General features: G+C 40.3%; 1 protein-coding gene across 2 annotated transcripts; it reads right to left on the bottom strand.

Annotated features, from left to right (window-relative positions):
- Positions 1–5,092: 5,092 nt before the first annotated feature.
- LOC139723850 (uncharacterized) lies at positions 5,093–17,064 on the bottom strand. 2 transcript variants are annotated; one of them, XM_071635057.1, is made up of 7 exons: positions 16,624–17,064; positions 14,769–14,854; positions 10,913–11,092; positions 9,912–10,010; positions 9,307–9,511; positions 8,249–8,534; positions 5,093–7,627 (listed from the first exon to the last, which is right to left on the bottom strand). In XM_071635057.1, the coding sequence occupies exons 1-7, from the start codon at positions 16,916–16,918 to the stop codon at positions 5,986–5,988; spliced, it is 2,793 nt and encodes a 930-aa protein (XP_071491158.1). In that variant the 5' UTR covers positions 16,919–17,064; the 3' UTR covers positions 5,093–5,985. The 2 variants fall into 2 exon arrangements, with proteins under 2 accessions (XP_071491158.1, XP_071491159.1); XM_071635058.1 differs by having other exon boundaries at positions 8,249–8,531.
- Between the last annotated feature and the right edge of the window lie 202 nt (positions 17,065–17,266).

The raw sequence follows: 17,266 nt of genomic DNA, 5'->3' as shown, positions 1-17,266 counted from the left end.
ACGAGAAACAAAATTTTGAGATACATGTACCATGAGCTCTGGTTTTAGTAATAGAAGTTCTCGATCACAGAGAGGCCACTGTCGTAACATTTCCACTCTCCAAACATTTCATTAGTTTTCTCATTGGGTAGTTGACCTACACATCACACATTCGCCTACGTACAGCTGTAACAAGTGTCTGACACATTTTACACTGTACACAATGTACATGTACACTTTCACACAAAAAAGTATAGCTTCAATCAGAATGATACCCACATATACATACATTTGGAAATCATTTATTGCTTCTACTTTGCTTGAGATTGACAGAATTTGTTCGTTTGATTAGCTGTGAAGGACAAAAATCCACAGTTTCCAACCGCGGGAGCACTGTAAGTAAAGAATGCATGCTCGACAAAAACTGTACAGACACTAAATGGCAGGACAATTTACCTACATGAGCATTACTGTGATGACACGAGACTACAAAAGGCTTGGAAAAGTATCCTTAGATTCTTTAGATGATGAAAATGCTATGGATGAGATTGATAATAGGGAGCTTTAGATTTTGACGCGCGGACGTTTGAGCCGACGCTTGCACTGGACGTTCTCCTCTCCCTGCGTCGTATGGAAAAGTAGCTTTAGATTACGCTGGGACGCAACACTGTGGACGCAACGTATAAAAGATAAAATCGCGCCCCCATATGATAAGTGCATGAAGAAGCTCTTTGAAAATAGCCCAGTACGCGTAGTGAAAAACTCAGGCGACGCAAGCTAAAAATAGATTGACTTTACGCGCGCTACTGCGCACGCTCAGAACATGTTTTTTTCCTTTGAACGTCCGCGCGTCAAAAAATCTAAAGCTCCCTAATGATAAATGGGGACGACGACTGAACCAGTTTTCTTTAATTAAAAAAATACAATTCTGACATTGTAACTACCATCAACATTGTCCTCTTCAATATAATTCTTATCTAAATTACAAAGTGTACCATTTAACCATCAATTTCAATGGTCCAAAGCATATGTTATAACAAGGGTTCCCTGTATTTCAGAAAAAGACTCTAAATATTTACCTTAGATTGTGCCAAGACAACACAGCTTGATGGTGAACCAAAAATCAGAGTGGCCATTAAAAATGCAGTTCCATTCTGTCCTGTCACAATGAAATCCCTAAAAAGTATGAATTGAAATAAGGCTGTGCAATCATTCCCATACAGTGCATGAATTTTCATGGAAATAGTGAGGATGATTGGGGGGGGGGGGGGGGGGGGGAGGTTACCAAGAAAGCCTACTACCATTTATCAGCTACTGGTTTATACAATCCAGTCAACGTCAAATGCTACAACCTCATTCTGATCTTAGAAATCTACACTTGTATGAAAAGCGATAAAACAGATATAAAAAGTATTTGCATACATGTTTTAAAAAAAATTGCATTGAAAATAAAGAAAGGAAGGTAAGTAACCTCCCTAACCCGTTGAGGACGAGTCCCGAGTATACTTGGACAGTTGTCTATGGGAAATGCATGTTGTAGCAAAATCAAATCGTCCTCAATGGGTTCACAAAAACTTAATACAATGTATTTGCATGCCCTTGTAATAGTCGCTATCCATCTCGCTGGATGATACACTTCATGAATGTCTTTCAGGCCAAATTCATGTTACACAGATGAATACTGGGGCATAACACAGCCTTTCCTCCTGGATCTCATTCAACTTGCCCAACTAGACACCATCTTTGTCTTGACATTAATCTCAGTTTTTGAGAAAGTTTGCAATTTTAGGTGGATTAGGATGATTAAAAAACTGTGACAGCAAGCTAGCACAAGTATCCTCATAATAACTTCAAAATGATTGGAATGACGTCAAATACGATACGTCGCTTCTTCATATCTTGAATTGCATGGCAGTCCAAGCAAACAGTGCGGAATACATGTACAGCATACCACCATCTATCTTTAACAGACCATGCCAGACAATCATACCAGTGAGTGCATTCTTTTCCTACAAGCTCACTTGATTGCTCATCTGTCAGTCCTGAGGGCATCTTCAGATTGACCTCAAAATATATACCAAGGGCGGATCCAGAAATTCTGTAAAGAGGGGGCGCCTTTACAAATATTAAAGGGGGCACACGCACCCCTCCACCCATTTTTTCTTTTTATTTCTTTTGTTTTAAGAAAAAATAAAGGGGGGGGGGGGAGGGGCAAACACCCAGTGCGCCTCCCCCTGGATCCCCCACTGTATACCCAATGACACTGAACAAAAATTACATCACCAAAGACAGAATGAGCAAATTACCATTGGTATCCTGGGAGCTTAATTTCCTGATGATCAAGATTTACAAAGTTATGTTTGTTCGTTTGCTTGCTTCTTTGCTAGTTCATCGCCACTGTATGTAATAGCCAGAAGCACTTGGAGAGCACAAACCTCAACTCAGGCCATAGGATCACTATGCCGTAGAACTCTGCATGTATCCTTTACAAAATATCCTGGACTTGGATCGTGATCCAGGTTCGTTATCAGAAAATTTATCACCTGTTCCTTTCACCATCAACGACCTATCCTGAAATCTCATCAAACTTTGTTCAAAATGTCTTTAAAAAAAAAGAAAGTAATATTGCTATTAATAGACAAGTAAAAAGAAAAACCACAAGCAAAAACATCTATTTGGCAGAGGTTGCTATACCTGTCTCAAGCTGGGCAATGATTTTCACCTGAACAGGTTGACTGATCTGAAGCTAACTATGGGCTACTTGCTGTTTTGTGCAACAAAAGTTCACGATGAAAACCCACATTTGTGCCTGCATCCACCCAAGCACTTTTCTGAATGAAGTCAAGACCTAATCTCAATAGCTTACCAAAACACACGTCTCACACACAGAGTAATAAAAGTCCATCATTGTAAAAATAGATCTTGTGTACGCATATTCTATTTACAGACTTGCTATGAAATCACGTTCGCCTTTGGTGAATCTGAGGTGAACTTGCATTTGGTGTATGTACATTGATTAAAAAACCTACACAGGCAAACAACCACATGACCACATGATGATACACACACATTAGAATGCTTTAATGTTGTGACTGTTTCTACAATTATACGACACAGTACTGGCCATGAGAGAGAAAATGAGAGACATACATTCTGTACAGTACATACAAGAATAGTTGCAGACAACGTTTGCATTACCGCTGGCAACTTCTTTGTACATAATGTCGATGGCATGTTGAGACGGTGGTACTCAGGAGGTTAACATGATCACAGCTTTTTGTTACATTGAGATATACAAAGTGACAAGCGTCAACATTAGTTAGGCACCAATACAATGTACGATACATACACCAGTTTGCAGGGAACCTCATTATAATGAGGACCTACATATAAAAACCATGACCATTACAATGTACCACATTAAATTAGGTCTTTCACTATACCAGGGTACAAAAATAAAGAAATATCAAGAGTTGGGAGCTGCAAAAGTCACCTTGTTATGTGAGAGTTTTTCTAAATCTGTCCTCTTCATAATGAGGTTCCACTGCCTACTTTACACACACACATACATGTAGATAAACACTGAACACATGCAGTCACAGTGTATTAAAAAGCCTTGGTGCAAACACACACATTTTTGTGTTTCACTAAACCCAAAAGGTATGCAGTGTCTGCTCAGGCAGCACATTTCATGATGAAGCTTGCTTGCATTAAAATATCAGCTGAGAGATATAACATGACATTCTGCCACAACTTTGGCGGAATGAAGCATCAATGTTGAGCGAGTGGTGTGAGAACGAAAAATGCGGAAGGCGAACACAATTTTTCTTATTTTTTTCTCGTTCGAAGTCTATTCATTATTCTGCATTTGATATTCAATACAGTGGAAACTCGATATAACGAGATGGTCGGGACCGAGTCGTTTTCCTCGTTATAGCCGATATCTCGTTATATCAGTAGGCATAAAAGAAAGCATAACATAAAGACATTAATTTTCACATGTGGGACTACCCATGATCTTTCAATCAATACTGACAACTCGATAATGTGTGTGAGGGAATTACTCACCTTTGTGGGTAAGAAGATGTTTTTCGCCAGTGAAATCCAATATCAAGAACGTGTTTCTTAATAATTGTGGATGTTTGAATTTGTAAATTTGTCAAGATCGTCAGTGGATTGGTATGGTTATGGTATGGGTGTGTGTTGTGTGTGGAAAGCTTGAATACTAGTATGGTCTGCACAATGATGTGTGTATATGTGACACATTCTGTATGTACACTATGACTGCGTGTGTGTGAAGATGGGGAATTCCCTACGTAGAAAGCCAATCACAGCATCAGATTGCCTCACACCCTGCCAAACGTCATGATGATGTCATGATACGAAGTGTACATACGGCCGTCTCACCACATTTTCTGCATGTATCAGTGCACACACACACACATACAAGTACAACATGCCGTGCTAGCTGGAGTGCACTGAAGAAAATATGTGTGTACAAGACAGTTTTTGGCGCATCGCGAGCTTTACAATATCGGAACATGACAGCACAGGCGAAGTAAAGCTTTACCCGAAGACATTTTGCTTTACCTCGCTATAACAGGTTTGATTGGCTATGTTTTTCTTTGTTTGGAAATCACAAAATTTATCTCGTTATAGCAGTTATTTCGTTATAGCCGATCTCGCTATAAGAGTAGCATTTTACATAGACTTGTGTGGAAGGAAATTTGGGACCGGGAAAATTTCCTCGTAATAACCGATATCTCGTTACAGCAGTGTTCGTTATACCGAGTTTCCCCTGTACAATTTTCTGAAACACATAGTTCCTGTCTCTGATGGCAAGCTTGAAAACGATCTTCCAAGTGGGGCAATGAAACCTGAGTGGCGCTGTAATCATGCACAATACAAATTACACTCTTGTGTGGTAGCATTAGCATGCATTAGCATGCTGATCCTAGCAATTGAATGGCCACATACTTGATATGATTGACACACAATTTTTTTTAACTTTTCTGTGATCATATTAGGAATGTTAGAAAGCAAATAGCTACAGTAAATTCAGTCTCTACAGATATGTCATGTTTCTAGATTGTAATGTATCCAGTTCCTACTACAGATTTGTCAACCTTGAGACAGGGATTGCAGTGTACCTTGCCTAAGGTGAATATATTGGGACTGAAGAAATAGCTTTGACTTGGAGAAAATTTGACTTATGAGGGATAAAACTCAATAGAATATCCAGAGAAGAGAACTTGAAAAGACCTTCGACTTAGGCAATTAATTCGACTTAGGCGAGGTCCATGTAAGCAAGGTTGACTGTAGATGTTGTTGCTGTTGAGCTCATAATGGAAAACAGAAAAGCATCCATTCATATGAACTGCACTCTGCAAAGCAAACCTTGTGCATTCATGACAGCAAATGTCTTCACTACATCAGAGTAGATCTGAAAAATCACTGCACGTTTGATACATGGAGATTTGATGGCCTCATAACTGGAAAGTGTTGAGGTCTGTGAGAGTGACATAGACCGCAAATCAGTGACCAACTGTGCCTGGACTTAACACGCTGCCTCCGAGTCCAAGAAAAGGGGAGATAATGCAGGTCATTTGCACTTCCCACATGCAACGGATTAACTTACGACAACTTGCCACTCTTTGCAATGCAGGGCCCAGGTTGCCCAGTGGCAACACCAATCCATGAGTGCCCTTGGACCCAAACATGAAGCCGACACGTGTTATCTTTATCACAGAAGACACTTGGACTAACCCTCCAGCTTGAAAGAAGCCTATTCACATCCCATGGCCACACGGATCAATTTTCTAGCCATGTAACCTCTCAACATCTGTTTTGAAATTTATCACATTCATGAAAGACAAATTGTACATTAAATTGTGCTTGATAATGGCTTTCACTCTGCAGACAAAGAAAAAACAAACAACATACACATTCTTGAAATAAAAAGCTACGTGTGTTCCACACTAACAAGCTTAGTTTCAATGTTGCAGATTAGTCCGAGATATTGAAGACATTCTTTCTTTGTGTCCGAAGCTCGTAGGCATCTTCCGTTCCTTTGGCACGGTTGACTTCACACCTGGTGCTCTTGACTTCGCTGTCGAACTCCTTCTGGAGTTGCTCGGCTAACAGTCGGTCCTCTTCTTCTTGTCGCAGCCTCTGCTGCTCCTCGCTCAGAAGCTCCATATACCTGAGGATGGTGTCCCCGGACTTGTGAGGCAATTTGGCGGACGGCGTCACCTTACTCCCGTTTGCCTTCCCATGGTTCCTTGCTGCCGACTTTCTGTCAATGCTGGGGTGGTCATTGCACAGAGATTGTGACTTGCAATGATAATTGGAGTCTGTCACGCTCTTGTTCTTGTCCAGACTTGGCTGATCATCATCTCTGGACGTTGATGCCATATCAGACTTTGAAATCAGCGAGCTGTCTCTACTGGCGTGGCCATTGCTCTGGCAAACACTGGACTTCCCATTGTGAAATGAGTGGGCTTTGGAGACATTTGACTGTTTGTGGTCAGATGGTACGTTTGCATTACTTTCTTCTGTGACTTCTGTTTCACAGTCATGGCTTGCAAGCCAGTCACTGTAGGATATTTCAACATTGTGGGGTTTTCTATCTGACTTAAGTGTTTGATTGAGCTTGATTTCAGTATTTCCGTTAGATCTGCTAGTTTTATTTGTGTCATGCAAACCAGGCTGTGCTTTTTCGATCTCTTTACTGTTCGCTTGCATACTGTCCTCTTTGCCGACATGATGGCCATTTCCCTGAGATAATTGACTGCTTGATACACCGCTACTTGATAGAGATTCACTGATCTCATTTGGCAAAAATGGCAGTGGGGGCACCCTGCTCTCGCTCTTTTCATCCGACTTTAATCTCGAGTTCTTCGCTGCCTTGGCACTCATGGTGTCTCTCATTATACTCAATGTCACTCGCGTTTGCAATTTTGTGTGCTCACGCATGGCGTATGTCTTGATGGGTGTTTGCACTACTTTCTTGCCATTGGGCTTGGTCAACCCATCCACTTCATCATGTCCCTTTGTGGTGAAGTTGTGATCAGCCTCGGGCAAATCTTTGCTTTTCTTCCCACATGGTGTAGATGGCTTTGGCACAAATTCACCCAATGTCCCACTTTTTCTCCTATTGTGGTTGTGATCCGTCCCCTCATCAACACAGGTAGCATCTCCGCCACCAATGGCTTTGCCCACCCTCAACTGGAGCTTGGCGTCCACACGGATGTCGACCTCCTCATCGCTGCAACAGTCCATCGCCGCTTCTCCCTGCAAGCACGGCGGTTCTGGGGCTGCAATGCCACGGATGGCGGCGTCCTCCATCCGCGCCTTCTTCTGCGGCGGTCCCTCCAGCTGACTGATTTTCCGTCCTCCCGTCTTTGTCTGCCTGCTCTTCTGCCAGGTTGCCCGCTCTGGCCGTTTCTGATGGGCATTGGTCATCGTGGATTTGGACGAGGCGCCCAGCTGCTCACACTGCTTCTCCTTCAGTTCCTGCCAGCGTGCTTTCATGAAGGATGACATTCCGACAGACGGAGAGTTGCTCTCTTCCCTGTCCATCTTCTTCAGATTGCGGGGAGTAGTGAAGACGATTGGCGGTGAATCTGCTCTCCCATTATCAAGTTTCCTGAGGGCAGAAAGTAATAAAAGTTCTCTGAATTTACAACATAGTTTTGATGATGCTGTGGCAGTGCTAAGGCACATCTAAACTTCATCAAAATTGGGACAGAATTCAGGTGAATATGACAAGCACAAATTTACAATTTGATACTTGTTTGAGGTGGAAATTTTCTTCATTTCATACAATGATTGCATTATCTGTAGCCAACTCTCTACAATATTTACATTCCTTTGCATATCCTCAAAGATTTGAAAGATCCACATGTATGGGCCCCTAATAAAACTGTCAAGCTGTCACTGTCATTTTGCAATAGCTTGCCACACCCAACTCTTAAAACAAGCATGGTATTTGCAATAAGGTAGCAATCAACAGTTAGTCTCCCATGGACAATATTTCAGTTTGTACTGCTCCCAAAGCTGGTGGGTGAGCTCTGCAGGGCCTGTGTTATGGAACTACATGATACTTACCGCGTAGTTTAAAATCATCATTTCTGCCAGTCTCTGCATCAAACACATTTTAGGGGCATTTTTACACATGAGACTTACTGATAATAACTGAGATTAAAAGATGCTAAATGATATACGAGGACTCATTAATTTCTGAGATACTAAGGTGACACCATCTTACTTGTGGGCTGTCCTGGGTGAAATGTGAATGGGCTTGAAGTGATTCATCTCGGCTGAGATGCTGTCGTTGCTGTCGGTGCTGTGGGCCCGGATGTCCTCCTCCTCCAGTTGCGCGAGGCGAGGGGCCTTCAGAACGACGGGGGAGAATGCTCCTTTCGGTCGCTGAGTCTCCTCCTCCTCCTCCTCTTCTTCCTCCTCATCTCCATGACTACTCTCATCTTCAGCTTCATCCTTCTTGACCTCCTCGATGTCCTGCTTCTCTGCATGAAGTCTTGGCATGGCATCTGCTTTTCAATATGACGGGCACATTTGTAAGAAGGTATTACATGTCAGGGTGCAGCACGGTTGTTATGTTTGATACTTTTTTGCTTCAGTCATTAACACACATGTAAGTTCTGTATAAAAGGAGTAGTAAATCCTCATTTTTTTTTTTCATAACTGGTTGTTTCACCCTAGATGCATCAGCTACGTGAAATTACTGGTCAAAAATCAAACTTCAGTAATGAATTCATAAATGTGATATCGCATTTCAACAAGGACAGTGAATTTTGTGCGTGCATGTGTGTGTGTGTGTGTGTGTGTGTGTGTGTCACGAACTCTGCATTAAAAGGAAGAAATCAATAAAATATCTTTCCCATTTTCTCAATGTGGCATGTTCCTTACACCAGTGGAACCACCATAAAGTGGCAGGTGTATTTTTTGTCACCCAAATGTTGGCTAATCACATCAAACATAGGAGTTTCATTCAACCTGTTTTCAGGAATTCCAGAGCTTTTCACCTTTTTACCAAACAAACACAACTCATTCATTTCAAATGAAATTAGCAATCTTATAAAAACCTGTGTGGTTCAATAAAAATTAAATATCTAATTATGATAAACTGAGGAAAGGTTTTGGTGATGAAAAGTGATGACACACAAAGTCTGCATTGATAGTACTCATGCACAGTAGCTTCTAGTGAGTTATACCTATCACTCCTGAACTGAACTCAAATCAAACATCTTAATCTTTCATTAGGAGGTTATGGAAAGCGTTGGGAAGTTTCTAATAGTCACCAACCTGAGAACTGGGATGATGTGGACGGTTGGTCCATGATGCTCCTTGGGCTTGCAAGCAGTCGCCTGGCGGAAGACTGCTCCCTGTGGCTGGCCGGAGACAGGAACGCCTCGATGCTAACACACTTGATGGAGGAGGAACTGTTCTTGCGAGATGAACCGGAAGACGACGTCAAGATGACCACGTTGGAAGGCTTGGGACTCGGGCTCTGCAGAGAGGTGAAGCAAGAGGGAGACGGTAACAAGGGGATTGCAAAGATATTTGCAATATCTAGACTGCATGTAGAGAAGGGAGTCACAAATATGTCATATCAACTGTTAGCATCATTGAAGAACATTTCTTTTTTTCATAGGTACTTCAAAATCCTGTTACATGACAAAATGAAGACAAACGAAAATTCAGGCAATATTGTAGGATCAACGCTCGTTACTAAACATCTTAAAGTCACATCTGTATTTTTTCCCCTCAACAATCCAAAATTCATCCCTCTTCACTGTCTTTGTCATCTTTATACTTCAATTCAGTTAAATACCAATATTTGCCTGTTTGTTACTGTACCAAACATAAGTTACACCAATTTACACATGGATCAGAATATGGATACATACACCAGACAATGACTGCTCTGACATCTGCAGTCTCCTTGCAAATTCCTCGTCCCTCAATACCTGCTCTTTAACGACATGAACCTTTTCTCCACGATGAATCTGCAAAAAACGATGAGAAATGGTGTAACTGTTGATCGCCTCCTCCAATGACGTTAAAAGACATCCCAAAGTGATTAAGTATAGCACTCTCCCATAGCAGAAAACATTTGAAAAACCTTGCTGAACGAGAATCATTCTATGTGATATGGGGTATGAGGAAAGACTAGGATCAATTTGCGACTTCTCTGCAGCCATTGAAGACAGCCAGCGCTTTCTACAAGTCTTTGTGTACCAAAGTGATATTACAGGTGCAATACCATGCAATTGACAAATCATCCCATCAGTTAGGGCGTTCATGCATCAATACTGGTTATAGAATGGGTAGCGAGAATCCTTCAATCTCATTGGTCGAGAGCTATGTGTTGACTTTTCACTGGCTGCACGCGGAGTCACAGTGGTAAAACATGTTATCGTGCACTTGAGCAAGGGTATGCGCACTTGTAGCAAAGATTCACACACTAAGCAAGCGTTTGCACACTCAGTGCAAGACGCCTATTGGTTAAAAATCATATATCCAGTACTTTTTTCCATGCATCTAGTAAATACCGGATGCATGGTTTTGAAGTACTGGATGTAGGTTTTTCAGGCTCTCGTCTATGGCAAGCCAAAAGGAAATGTATCCAGTAAATTTGCCATCGGGTAACATGATAGAAAAATGGATTTTTGGCAAGAAAATTACCCATTCTATATAAACACAGCTGACGCACAAGTCTTTTTGTGTGTCAGTCAGAATAGTGTGCATGCGGTAACTATACAATTTAGCCTAAACCCACTTGGCTTCGCCTTTTTAACTATACAATTTAGCCTAAACTTACTTGGCTTCGCCTCATGGGTCAAGCATTCCATAGTTACCTGATGCACACAACTCATGATAACTACAGGGGTGCAGAGTATTCTTTTACCACTGGATGGGGATCCTCCTCAGCGAGTTTCCGGGCCAGTTCTGCATCCTGCTGCTCCTGGGTGAGCAGCTCCTCCTTTCGCCTCTCAAACTGCTGTACTTCCTCCTTCTGGAGCTCGCGGATGTATTCCTCGCTGCGCTTCACTGCTTCCTCCAGCTCACGACGCCGCTGTTCCTGGAGCTGAGATCACAGCACGGAATACAAGTTTTATGGGATTTCATTGAGGTTTGGTTGCATTGACTTTAAGGACATTGTAGAGAAAGAAATGCACCAGCAATGATGAAAAGAACAACAAAAATAATAGTAATAGTGATGATGATGATGATGATCGTCAACTGTAAGTCTGATGAAGACAAACATGTCAAATCTTGCCATATCATGGACCTGACGGATAGATTCTTTGAACAGGACTAGTATTACTCTTTCATATACAACGTGTACAATACGATTGTATGTCATTCCTTTTATCATTGTAAACTCAAGCAATGTAAGCTTGTCCACTTCATTCTACATTATTCATTCTTCATCATCCACTTCTAACTCAATACTTCATTACAGGTCAAGAGATATACAGTGGAAAAGGGCAAGTCCAAGATAAGGTCCCCTCAGAAGGCAAAATTTCATCTTTGCTCAATATTGACATGTTTGGTATCATTTTGAAGCTTATGAGTTGAAGTTTTGATTTCCGTGGAGGAAAAAATGATATTATGTAAATTTATGCAAATTTCAAGGGCCTCATTTGCATAAATGTGAAACACAGCGTTACGTATGGGACATTTATAAAAATTCATATTAATTCAAAGGAAAGCAAATAATATTTGATTAATATGTGGACATAAGAAGTTCATCACATAGTTTAACTTGGTATGAAAATTTAGGGATTATGCAAATGATTATGCAAATTAGCTCGTGTCCTATCATGAGATGTCCCATACGTAACAAAATGAGGTCATTTTTTTAGGTTTTTTCTGAAATTGCTAAGGTTATTTTAATGCCCTTTTGGAAAGTTCTAATTTATTGTTAAGAGAAATTAAATACCAGAGAAAAAAGAAAAAAAAGTAAAAGAAACGTTTTTTATTAGGCATTGAAATAATGTTACGTATGGGACAAATGCGTTACGTATGGGACATCCTCATACATATTGCATGTGAATGCATGTAGCTACCTGGGAAGGTCTCTCAGTACACAAATGGTCAATCATCCTGAAGAAAGCATCCCAACATTGTAGCTACTTTTTGAGTTATAGACACTTGAAACAATACATGAACTTGACTGAACAATTTTCAGAAAGGGGGAGGGGAAAATGGCAAAATACACAATGAAAAATCAGCATTAAAGGGATGGTATAGTTTTTTGTAGAAATGGGGATTCAGTTTTCAACATTTAAAGAGATGATTGGAAACCAATTATATGAATTACTTAAGAGCATAAAATCCTAAGACTAGAGGAATTCAAAGTTTATGTGATGGAGATCCAATTTGAAATGGTTGTGATATTACAGAAAAAAAATAAAAAGTAAAATGATTTTTTTTTTAATTGCAAGTGATACACAAATTGTCCTTATTCAGTTTTCAGTAGTAGCCACAACAAAATTCATGGGTATACATTCTGAGTTGTGACTCGAATCAATGACCTGACTGCTAGACAGACATCATATATCTACTCAATCACTGGGGTTCCACACAGCAGGTATTGCTTATTTATCAAACTTAATATTTCTTGTATCAAGTTGTTTTTTATTGAAACTAAATGGCAAACTGCCCTTCATCAATGGAAGTAAACACTTTAAACTATTCAATTTTTCAGTAGTAACTATCCTGATAAAAATAGGGCATACCTGTACTCAGGTTGGTCATAAAAAATATAGAATATGATTGAATATGAATGTGATTATGATGGTAAATATCTGGGGAATATTGTTCCCTTGTCAATCTGGATCAGTATTTGAGTAATTTAAACTGATTCCACCTCAATAATTATGCAAAAATTTGTTTAAATGGGTATTTTACAAAATTATTTTGCAAAATACCCGTAAACATGGTTCTCCACACACTAAACGAATGGGGGACAAAGGGCATGCATACCCAGGTTGGTCATAAAAATATAAAAATATGATTGAATATGATTATGATGGTGAATATTTGGGGAATATTGTTTCCTTGACAATCTGGATCAGTATTTGAGTAGTTTCAACTGATTTTACTTCAATGATTATGCAAAATACCCATAAACATGGTTCTTCACACACTAAATGAATGGGGGACAAACTGTCCCATACGTAACTGTCCCATACGTAACACGTCATGTCTGCCTTTAATTAGAACCTGTAATTAGAGCTTTTTGCCTAATGACATGAAACTTACCTGTGATAATCTTGAGTGTTGTGACTTTCATCACAGTGAGTTACAAGTTGTAGAATGATATACTTTCAGAGAGTTTTGCAGTTGAAAAAAATGTTTAAAAAAACAAAATTTTTCTGGTCCCATACGTAACGGCACATATTTTCTCTTCTAGAATATAATTGTCAAGGTCATTTTTCTCAATTTTTTACATGATTATACTTCTTGTAGATATCAATCACCATGATGAAGTTCAATGCGATCAAAGGCCATTAACACTATTTTTCAGGTCATAAAAGTCTCTGAATGTCCCATACGTAACGTGCGCGTTATCTTGGACTTGCCCAAAAAAGCATTTCTTTTTGTTGTTATGTTGTTGTTGTTTTTCAAGCATGTACATACCTCACAGGAATCAAAGTTACAAAAGTTGTAGCACCTAGCTTCACTTCATCACAGATCGTCTATCACTTAGTAGCAAAAAACATTGAGCAATGGAGGAAGAATAAAGCTCTGAACTCTCTGCGAACTTAAATCACAGACTGTTCTGATATCTACGGTCAAAACAAAACCATCCCTGAAACGCAAAACATGCAAAGACATGCATGCACAATGTGTGCTCAATTTCCTTCAAAATACATGGTGCATGTACTACAAGATTACAGAATGCGAGAACAGTAGATACAAGACTACACAATGGAAAGAGCATTCAAGAACTTTCAACAAGCCCTTTAAGTTCCCAAGGGCATGGGGATATTGTGTACCTAGTGGAACAATGAAATATTGGAAAGGGCAACAGACCAGATGAACAGATACTGTAAAACATGATACTGTATATTCGCGGCATGAAATTATCGCGAATGGGAGCCGACAGCCTTTTTCGTGGCATGAAATTTTCGCGAATTGCTACTGGCATTCAATGCATGTAGTGTAGACAAAAGCTTTCGCGTGCATTTTAATTTCACAAATTTTGGCGCTCGCGAAATTCGCGAAATTAAAGTGCACGCGAAAATTCCTCGTTTTACAGTAGTAGAAAAATGTTGCACAGGTCTGAGTACTGAACATCAGCAGGAATGGTGTGCATGAGGTACAAACATAATGAAAACTATGAAATGCCAAACCCACCAGGTAAAGCTGAGCGTGTTTAGGTTCAATTCAATAGTTACGCATGCACACTATTCGTACTGAAGTACGAAAAGACATGTGCATCACCTGTTTTAGAGAACAGGGGCATTTTTTTTCTGTGTTTTTGTTTTTGTTTTTGTTTGTTTTTTGCCAGAAATCCACTTTTTGATCATAATGCAACCTGAGGGCAAATTTACTGGATGCATTTCTAGTTTGGCACAGTAAATTTAAGATCTGTATGGTTTGTTAACCAATTGCCATCTCATATGAGTGTGTGAACGCTTGCTTAAGTGCATGAACTCTTGATATGAAAAGCTCTGTGTGTGACTTGGCATTCCTTCCTTGTATTTGGCCTGTTTGTCCAGGAGTGTAGAAAAAAAGCATCAGTTATGCACCTTTTCAGCTTCTTTTTTGAATTCTGCTCCAATTTCTCCTGGCTCAGCCACTTGCACAGCTGGTAGTATAGGTTGAGTCATCAGATCTAATGACAAGAGAGAGAGGGAGAGAGACAAAGTATATTTCTATGGCTGTTTGAGGGTCATTCCATCACAGGCGTTCATCATCCCTTTTACGTTACACATGGCACATTGCAAAGTGCATTCAGAGTGCTCGCTTATGAAAGAGTGAGCTGTTAGTGTTAAGATAACATTATATTGAAAGTCGACATCGAGATCAATGCTTCCCGACAACCGATTTGGTTAAATCTTATGTGATCAGAAAAATGTAAAATTGCCTGTGATTTTGGTGCAATTTGGTTTTATAGAAATCCAGACATGTAGATCCCCCTACATGGATATGAGAGTACAGTTATATACTACTGCATGCCGTTTACTGCTGGTAAAGCAAAAATGCCAAGGTTCGACCTCCCGTGCCAAAATTTGACCACACGCAAACACATGTGTTTACATGTAGCAGGCGGTCAAATTTTGGATGGCATTATGGTCGAATCATGGGCAGCTTGCTTTACTACTACTAACGTTATAGACCTAACTACGTTGGTCAGCACACTGGTCTAACATGTTAGGCTTACATTTAAAAAAAAAAAAATGTTTTTCCCATTAATTTTATAGGCATAGCAGTTCAAAACCAATGAAATAGTTCTGCCCATTGTAGTAGAAGTAGAAAAAGCAAACAGGCGAGAATAACAAATGATTCACTTATCGTGAATCTTATCAATATCGTGTGATAATGTCATGTTCATGTAACGACATATTACATGTACATGTACAATTAACTGCAACCAGCCCCAACGCTAGGTACAGTATAACTGTGTACAAGGAGCACCCTGAGTTTAATGTACAATGTACATTGTACATGGTAAATCTACTACACATCCACCACCCTTTTTGAAACCGACCACTAGTTTTTGGCGCATAGAACGCTTAGTACGCACTGCACGTGTGCGCAGAGTGCATAAAAATGTATTGGCTTTGACTGTTGATGAGGATGTGTAGGGAAAACAAAAATTCACTGATCATTAATGGTTTAAATCAAGGACAAAATTTCGAATGAATATTGAAACCAAATCGTAATGTAATGTCAATGCATTTTCTAAAAAGGTTCGTACAACTCGGTTTGTGCGCATACTGTCAATACAAAAACAGCGGTCGATCTAAAAAAGGAGCGGCAAAGCGGGGAGCTGAGGGCAGCAAGTTCGACGGCGATATCTTTGCACTGAAACTTCGAATTGAAAAGGGAACAACAGGGTGCTGGATTTTCTCAATCATGTAGGTCAAGTTTTTACGTGAATTTCAGTGTTAAATATTCTTATCAGGCAAAATTAGGCGGTCGATGAGTAGTAGGACCAACCCTAGACGTGTCTTCTAGTAGTAGACGTCTAGTATAATTATACAGGTATGGTATTACCGGACAGCATGGTCATTCCAGACACGCACATTTCTGCGTACTGATGACATTCAATACGCGCAGCCCACTTGTACCAGTTAATTCCCTGGCACTGACTGACAACTTATCTGAATTTAATACTATTATCAGTGATTATTCATTGTAAAGTTACTTGAAATTATGGGATTTCTACAGTGTAGGTCCACACATCAGAAAATAAACAACCAAACAAAACAGAGAATAATGTCTTCACAGCACAGCTCAGTTCACAACCTGCTTACCTGGATTAATAACAGTGATGACAACAACACTAACAACAACACTCACTAATCGACACTAGCACCAACACTCACAAATGTCAACAGTCAACATTTGTCACTCAGAAGGAAAGAGAACAGAGTTTACCAAGCACATCGTCCTCTCCTTCTTCACCCGTTTCCATTCTTCTCTTGCACAATTCGGGAAATGCTTGCTGAATACTCGTCCATCTGCTCTTGTTGATCAGCAGGCCAGCTCGGGCCTGTTTTCTCGCCCAGCTACTGATTCGCAGACGACACATCGGGCAAGTCAGGTTAGCCTGTTCGACGTTCTGCTTGAAGCACGGCATGCAAAGCTCGTGTTGACAAGGCATCGTGACTGGCTCCACCAAAATGCACAGGCATATTGGGCAAATGCACTCCGATAACTTTAGAGAAGACATCTTTTGTACATGTTCAGCGTTCGTCGAAAACAAAATAAACTGCACAAGCTTATAACAAAGCAGTGTCAAGTACGTGATCTCTCTCTACTTCATGAGGAAGGTCCTATACATCGATTTCCCTGGCTGGGACTTTGTGATCGTAGCCCTACTTAATACATACAAGAACCTGTCGCAACAAGTCGCCATACTTGAAGAGTGTAATGATTCAACGCGTGCGTAACACACGCAATGCACTGTATAAGTACGATTTACGGTGCCCTCGATCATGTTGCATTACGCATGACCTCTGGTGGCGTGCACAACACACACAAACACACAGACAGGTATGGCGCGCTATATGCCCGATAA

The sequence above is a fragment of the Diadema antillarum genome, unplaced genomic scaffold, assembly GCF_040938485.1.
Source record: "Diadema antillarum isolate AM-2024a unplaced genomic scaffold, OU_Dant_1.0 scf00000201, whole genome shotgun sequence".
Lineage (NCBI taxonomy): Eukaryota > Metazoa > Echinodermata > Echinoidea > Diadematoida > Diadematidae > Diadema > Diadema antillarum.
Note: the sequence above shows the minus strand (reverse complement) of the source record. Positions and strands in the feature narration are given on the sequence as shown.

What these genes read in the sequence shown, in the direction of transcription:
- LOC139723850 (XM_071635057.1), bottom strand. Translation starts at nt 16,918, where the DNA reads ATGTCTTCTCTAAAGTTATCGGAGTGCATTTGCCCAATATGCCTGTGC. An exon ending in AGGAGAGGACGATGTGCTTG is followed by an intron (nt 14,855 to 16,623) that starts GTAAACTCTGTT and finishes TCTTGTCATTAG; the next exon opens with ATCTGATGACTCAACCTATA. An exon ending in CAGAGCAGTCATTGTCTGGT is followed by an intron (nt 9,512 to 9,911) that starts GTATGTATCCAT and finishes ACCTCTCTGCAG; the next exon opens with AGCCCGAGTCCCAAGCCTTC.